This window comes from Petromyzon marinus, chromosome 8 (genome assembly GCF_048934315.1).
Source record: "Petromyzon marinus isolate PM22_M1 ecotype Great Lakes invasive population chromosome 8, UKy_Petmar_22M1.pri1.0, whole genome shotgun sequence".
Taxonomy (NCBI): domain Eukaryota; kingdom Metazoa; phylum Chordata; class Hyperoartia; order Petromyzontiformes; family Petromyzontidae; genus Petromyzon; species Petromyzon marinus.
In genome coordinates this window covers 4,803,758-4,811,049 of record NC_133674.1, presented here as the reverse complement: position 1 = coordinate 4,811,049, position 7,292 = coordinate 4,803,758, and the positions used below count along the sequence as shown (strand labels likewise).

At 53.1% G+C, this 7,292-nt stretch overlaps 1 protein-coding gene across 1 annotated transcript; it reads left to right on the top strand.

The window, feature by feature from the left end:
• Window positions 1-402: 402 nt before the first annotated feature.
• Window positions 403-5,401, top strand: LOC116940379 (uncharacterized). Its single transcript, XM_076065504.1, has 3 exons — window positions 403-652; window positions 1,706-1,761; window positions 2,683-5,401. Exons 1-3 carry the CDS (start codon window positions 403-405, stop codon window positions 3,160-3,162), a joined length of 786 nt encoding a protein of 261 aa, XP_075921619.1. The 3' UTR covers window positions 3,163-5,401.
• The last annotated feature ends 1,891 nt before the right edge of the window (window positions 5,402-7,292 follow it).

Sequence of the window (7,292 nt, the reverse complement as noted above, 5' to 3'; positions counted from 1 at the left end):
ACACGCGCGCACACGCACACACGCACGTGTGTGCGTACCTACACACAGACACGCGCGCGCGCACGCCCCCAACCAGGTGCCACTAATCAGACACACAGTGAGTGGCACAAGGTCGCACAGAGACTCTGATCCGTGCACAAATATTAAGGGGCACCATTGCGTGTGGGCGTGTGCGTATGCGCGACAAACAATTGCCTGTTCAGAACTCGTACGACGGGCAGCATCTGTAATCTCTCAATAACTCGCATACTGCTTGTTTGACTGTGCAGCAAGACACTCTACATACACACAGAGAGATAGAGAGATAAGGAATCCGCATTTAGGGCTGCACTCTCATCTGAGCGCGACCCGCGTGTGGCCACCCCTTCTCTCTGGTCGTGATCCCCCCCCCCGGCTGGCTGCATGCTGCTGCACCTGTGCGGCCTCGAGATGCTCACCGTGGCGAGGGAGGGCTTTCCGCCGTCGCCTCGAGAGTGGAGCGGCTCCGAGAGCAGCGGCCGCGACTCGTGGCTGCAGCAGGGGTCGCCGCCCTCCGCCGAGTCCGCGGAGCTGGAAGCGGACGGGTTCATGCTGATGGGCGCGGAGGGAGGAGGCAGCAGCGGCGGGTACTCGCCGCCAGCCTCGGGCAGAACGCGTCGAGAGCTCTTCAAAGGTACTCCCTCCCCCCCCCCCCCCCCCCCGCCTCTCCTCTCTGCCGCTCTCCCGTCTCCCTCTACCTGTCCAACCCGAACTCTATCCGCCTCTAACCCTCGATCGTCCCGGCCACCTGAGTGGCGCACACCTGTTGGATCACGCGCCTTTGATGTTGAAATTTTGCAAATGCCTCCTTTGAAAAGGAACACTTTTAGTGTAGCTGAAGATCATAAAAAGATACAATATACATTTCAAACCAAGACATGAATGTTCCTACCCTTCAAATGCCTCTTCATGCCTTACATATGTAGCCTGGGGAGAAATCATCGTTTTAATAGTGATATCATGTCAATGTGGATTTCAGACTCAGTTATATCACTTCAGGTGACAATCATTTTCCAATGTCCAATTAGGAACGTTTTTTAAACATCGGAAATGTGATGTGTGTAACAGAGCCATGAATTATTTTAGAAATATTCATTCAAGTGCGTTGGTTATTTAATATTAGTACAATATTAGTACAATAAAGTACAATAAAACCAAGCTTTGGTTCCTCTCGGTTATTGTATTAATCGTAGGGTTCAAAAGATTAAACAGATTACACTCCACACGGGGTGTTGGGTCGAGTTCCAGTGGAGCACCGTGCACGCCGGTGCTTCAACTCCATTGCACAGCCCTCGTCAGTGCCCACGCCGTGTCGCCACGCTGGTCGGTGCTTGATGGTGACAACGGTCTTAAGACTCGCCAATGATGTTAGTCGTCGCCTGGAATTGAACCCAGGTGGGTCGGTTTCCTAGCGTGGTGAGCTAACCACAGCGCCCCGGCTCCCCCAGCCTAGTTTTACATTACTTGGACGAACCGAGTGAAGGTGAAACCAACGCTGTGCCCATCCCTGGTGAAACCTTACACCGTGAACAACCTTCAGAAAACAGCGCCCTCCAGGGCCGATTTAAACCCAGCAGCGCTGATTATAAAAACAAACAGACAGCGAGTTGTAAAACAGCACGCGGGCGTCCCGACACCGCGGTGGCGTGAAATTGTTATTGCCCCTTAAACGTCTCGGCTGGCACAGCTCACGGGCCTCCACGCGTCAAGCGTAATCACCTCGCCTTGTTGCAAAACTCCAATGTCTGATGTAGGTATTCCGCTGCATACGTCTTTGCCTGTTTGCTTCTTGAGATATTGAAACTGATTTTGAACCAACTGCCCTGTGCAGCGCCCCCTTAACGAAAGAGCTGGACAGAATCGCAGACAATAATGACGACGATGATGATGTGAATCATCGTCCAGTGATCGTGTCGCGTTGAGGCCACAGAAATAGCAAGCCGAGTGTGTGGCCTTTTGAATGAGACACTTTAATCGTATGTACATCATCATTATCATTCAGTAGTATTCTTATTTCTCCATCGTTTTTATTTACCTAGCGACATGTAACGGGGCATGTATATGTTAGGTATCGTCAATTTATTGTAATTCGTTACGGAGTAACTATTGTATAAGTGCTCGGATTAATAATGCACGCGATATAGTGCCGGGTGTTGTGTGACACTGGGCGCAGAAGCGCCACTTCTCGTGTCAATGTCTTTAGAGCTTAATCGGGCCTCGAGGCTGAGCGCAAGCCCCAAGCATCTGCGTGGCTGATCTCGGCGTACGGTGAAGCAGTGCACGTGGCGTTGCACCACAGACCTTCAGGAGTTTTACCCTGGTTTTAAATAAATACGTGAATGCCAACGTTACGTGGTTGCGTATATTCGGGTATTGCATGTTGCCCATAAGTATACTAATTTTCATATAGCACTGTTCAGAATTAAAAAAGAGTATTCAATCAAACAATTACGGATATATCTAAGTGGTGCGAACGTTGATGCGTGAGCATTCACGTCGCGGTCGTCTTAAACGCACTTTGCCCAACGACCACGCGTAAGTGAACGATGAGCCGCTAACAAATACAGACACCGATTGATCGTTGCCCTCACCCTAAACCAAACTCCGTCGGCACAGCGCCGCTCCGCGCGAGCTCTCGCCTCTGCACCAGAGCCCTGAAACCAGCGTCTGTCTCCCGTCCCTCCTTCTCCCTCCCCCTGCTCTCCCCCAGCTCTCGGCGGCGGCGGCGGTGACGGCTCGCTCACGCCGAGCCCCGAGGAGCGGCCCCTGCAGGGCCTCGCGTTGCGCCCCGAGTTCAGGGGAGCCGCCGTGGCCGCCTCCGCCGCGGCTCCGGTGGTCGTGCAGAAGCAACGGCGCCTCGCGGCGAACGCGCGCGAGCGGCGCCGCATGCACGGCCTCAACCACGCGTTCGACCGCCTGCGCAACGTCATCCCCTCGTTCGCGGGCGACAAGAAACTCTCCAAGTACGAGACACTGCAGATGGCGCAGATTTACATCGGCGCTCTCGCCGAGCTCCTCAAGGGGGAGGCGGCAGCCGCGGCGACGGTGACCGACACCCAGGGCGTGGGGCCCGGGAAGGCGGAGAGCGACGACTGCGAACGCGTCAAGGTGGAGCCCTGCCTCCCGCGGCGAGCCGAGGCGTGAGATCGCGGGGGACAGGATTGAGGCGCGGACGGACGCGTTCAAGTGATGGGTGGCTCTGGTCAACAATTCACGAGGACTCGAACGCACGCGAGACACCCTCGTGCCAGAGGCAGTGCATATACTGTATATAGTGCATACTGTACGGCGCACGTGCGACTTGGGGCCAGCCAGAGTCGCGTCGTCACGGAACGGCCGAAGCGATTCGTCTCATTGTTGCTTGGTGATGGAGACGTCGGCGCGTTTTCGCCAAAAAAGACTCGGACGAAAAGGAACATCCGCCAACAACACGTGAATTGGGCCCTCTGTGTGTGTGTGTCCTCTCTATAGACGAGCCGATTGCACGCGTGTGTGCGTGTGTGTGAGGTCTGTGTATGAAGCACGCCGCTTTTACGCGCTAAGTTGTCCGCGTGTGTGTGAATCAAAGACCGCCAATGGAACACGACTCACGCACAATGCTGTTTAGAATGCGCGCATCGGATTGCTAAGAGTCCATTTTGCGCACAGAATGGTCCCGTGACATTAATGCCAGTAGAACTTGTCTTGCTATTAATACGCCCCAAGAGAAGTCTCACAAGTTGTTGCCTTTTATCATTATATGAAAACAATCGAATGTTCTTCTTACGAAAACATGCGCCTTAAACAAACAAAAATGCCCAAACAATTCTTGACATTTCACGTCTGTGGCGTCCGACAGCTACAAATGTGATGTTCCCTCAGAGAGGCGACAACGGCTGCAGATGATCGTTGACCCGAATATTGCCATAGGAGCCTTGCTCGAGACGCGCGTGCGAGATGACGGCGCTGCGCGTCTGACGGCAACTGTCGCGCGTTCCGCAAAGTCTCGCGCGTTCCGCAAAGTCTCGCGCGTTCCGCAAAGTCTCGCGCGCCTCCACGAAGGGCCGCGACGAATGGGGATCGGAGCGCGCGAATTGTAATGCTCGCGAGTGAACCCGCGTGCTTTATGTACAATCCAAGCGCTTCCAGTCCGACTTTTAAGTCAAACATGTTTTAGAAGTCTATGAAATAATATGAATACACCAATGTTGACCGTGCCACTGTGCTAGTTTTGTATTTAAAAAAAAATAAGTTTGAGGTAGGCGAGTTGATTAGGGAAAGCGGGTTGGGTACGTTTTCGTCATGTTCTAGACAACTCCACTCTCCGTCAAAAGTGAGTGGTGGTTCGTTTCACTCGTGAGAGCTCACACCGCTACGTGGCGGATGTCACTCAACGAAGCCAATCGACTCGTTGCAGACAAAGTCCGTTCATGAGAAAACCCAACTGGCCAAGTGAAACACAGGCAACCAAACCGAGGCGCACTGGCCACGCGAAGCAGAGAGGACGCGTTTATCGCGAAGTGCATTCGGCAGACAGTTTTCGAGACTCTTGTCTACGGCGATGTTCATGTCGCGCTATTGTGCTCCACTCATCGAGTCCACGAAGTGGCGTTTGTCGAGTACAGTACAGCACGTATCGAAACAAAGAATGCACTTTTTTTCCATTGCGAGAGAGAAATAGACACACGTTCAAATTGGTAACAAGATAACACGTTAGAAATACTGCAATGACACAACATGACATCGTTGTTATTTCCATACGGTGCCTGGGTGCGTGTGTGTGCGTGTACACGGTGGGGAGCGGTAGTGTAGTGGTTAGCGCGCTGCGCTACGAACCTGGCGACCCGAGTTCAATCCCCGCTCACGGCCAAAATCAGTGACGATTATATGAGCCGGTCCTGGACCTCTCCCCTAGGTCGACTCAGCCTCAAATTAGTATTTGGTGCGGTGTGTAGACATCGCCACTAGGAAGACAAAGGCGATCGGGCGTGGTGCTGGCCACCCCCCCCCCCCCCCCTCGTGTGGCGTTCTGGCCTTCGTAGGTGCTCGCTAACAGCACTTGCCCCTACAGTCTGTTACAGACTATACGGGGGATCTTTGTTTTTTGTACACAGTGTGTTGTGACGCGCGCACGTCGTGTTCACGGGTGCCCTGTGAGCCCCGCATCGTGGTCATGGCCAATGAAGTCAGCACCGCGGCGACTCCGCGTGCGCGGACTGTCACCGCGTCCCACGTTTGCCTGTGCTCGTGAATCGAAGCGACTATTGTTGCGTTGGACAAGGGTGACCAACGCGTTTCTCGAATATTTTTACGCAATTGTTGTTGTAATTTATAACTTATTTCTTTATATATATAAAAAAACAATGTCATTAAATGGAGAAAATAAAATGTTTTTTGAAATGAACACTCTTCGTGTATATCGTTGTTTAGCTACCAGAGAGGGCTGTCACTCACACACCCTACGGTCACAGACACAGGGCGCTGTGAACCTGGTCAAGTGAGTTCGATTCTTGGCCACGGCTATATGAGCGGTGAGTGAAATCCGAGCTGCTCCAGTCCTCACACCACCCACCTTCACCATCCTGCAATGACCAGCGTGGTGAAGTATGGTCAAACAACTCCCTTCACCGACACTGTATGGGGAGGCCTTCATCCAGCAGTGGAGTGACACGTGGACCGTCACGTATTATTATATATTAGCACGCAGGTACATATGAGGATACTGCGTGCATAAAACACGCACGCACACGTCAAGCTGGCGCACAATTCGTTTCACGTGCACACACGCGCACGAGCCATTTAGTCCAAGTACTGGGCACCTATCATTCGGTTGTCATACATATCTAATAGAAACCCAATAGGCGCCCACAGCCCGAGTCAGTGGACACTGAATTAATTGGGCACGCCCGGCGAGTTACCGAGTGGAGATCCGCATTGATGGGGGCTGAACACTAAGAGCCGCCTTGTTATTGCGTGCGCGTGTGTGGCGTGGTGCTACAAAGCGCACGGCGTGTGGTGGGTGGTTGCACGGGTGACTGGCTGGGTAGTGAGCGGCTACGAGGATGGATGGTGAGTGGCTGGATGGTTGGGAGACTGGATGGATGACTAGCTGGGTGGTGAGTGGGTGAATGGATGGATGTTTGGCCCTTTGATGAGTGGCTGAGTAGATGGATGGGTGTGCAAGGTGGCTGGGTGGCTTATAGCCTGCATGGCTGTGACTTTAATGCCTGGGTAGTTGTGCCTGTAAGTAGGTGGAAGGAGGCTGAGTGGCTTGGAGTCTCTGTTGCCTGTGTGGCTGGGGGAAGAGTCGGGGCTATAATGTGACTACCACGCGACCCCCCATCTTTTTGTGCGGCTCCGCGAAGCTCCGATTCCAATTCAGCTGGGCGCTCAATGGGCCCTGTTTAAAACAACTCTTTCAAAAGTTTAACAAAACGCGGGGAGCATTGTGGCCGCGAATGGGAGCTGGTATCGTGTTTGATCTGCCGCCTGAAATGAACACTTCCCGGCACCCCTCGAATGCGCGTTGGTTCTGGCCATGCTCACGGTAAACTGCGGCGGAAGACGGAACGATTGCCGAGAATTAGGGGAGAAGTGAAGAGTTCTGAATAGGAATTTGGCTCGAGCTGAATTCGCCGCTCGTGCCATCTCTCGTTTGTGTCGAGGGATCGTGTTTACACAGCGCAAGGGACGAGGAACCCGCGTGAAGATGCGGGCAGAAGAGGGCATCGCCGTCAGAAGAGATCGTCAGCGTCCCACACACGGGGCTGTCTTCGCTCTCGTCAAGGACATGTCTCACAAGTTTGAGAGCGACATCATCATTCGCCGCTGGATGAAGAACTCCCAACACCCCCACCCCCCCCGTCCCCACGGTCCTGCGATGCCACAGTTCCGTCTCTGTGCATGATAAGCAAATATCATCTCTGCATCTCCGCGGTTTTGTCTGTCATTCCATCACAAGTCTCGTCCATCAGCTATCATCGCTGCTCGCGATGTCTCCTGCCGAAGCCCACCTTCTGTCCTTAAGCCAAAATGAAGTTTCCGATTTGCCTTCTCTCCGATCCACGCGTTCCTCACTTGCTCGGTGCAATTCCCGTCTTGCACGTTTCGTTGCAAACTCTTCGGCTTCTGTTTCAGTCTTTGCGGGTGCTGACGGCGTGTGATCCACACGCGAAATCAGCGGACAAGGATCGCAAAACACTCACGAAGAAAATGAAACAACGGCTGAAATGTAGAATACCAATGGGAATAATAACATTGTGCAAACATAAATCAACAACTGCATTTTAATTACG

Excerpts from the sequence above, each read along its gene's own strand:
- LOC116940379 (XM_076065504.1), top strand. The coding sequence starts at position 403 with ATGCTGCTGCACCTGTGCGGCCTCGAGATGCTCACCGTGGCGAGGGAG. Across the intron at positions 653-1,705 it reads GCGTCGAGAGCTCTTCAAAG|CTCACGGGCCTCCACGCGTC; the intron begins GTACTCCCTCCC and ends CGGCTGGCACAG. Across the intron at positions 1,762-2,682 it reads CCTTGTTGCAAAACTCCAAT|CGTCTGTCTCCCGTCCCTCC; the intron begins GTCTGATGTAGG and ends CCCTGAAACCAG.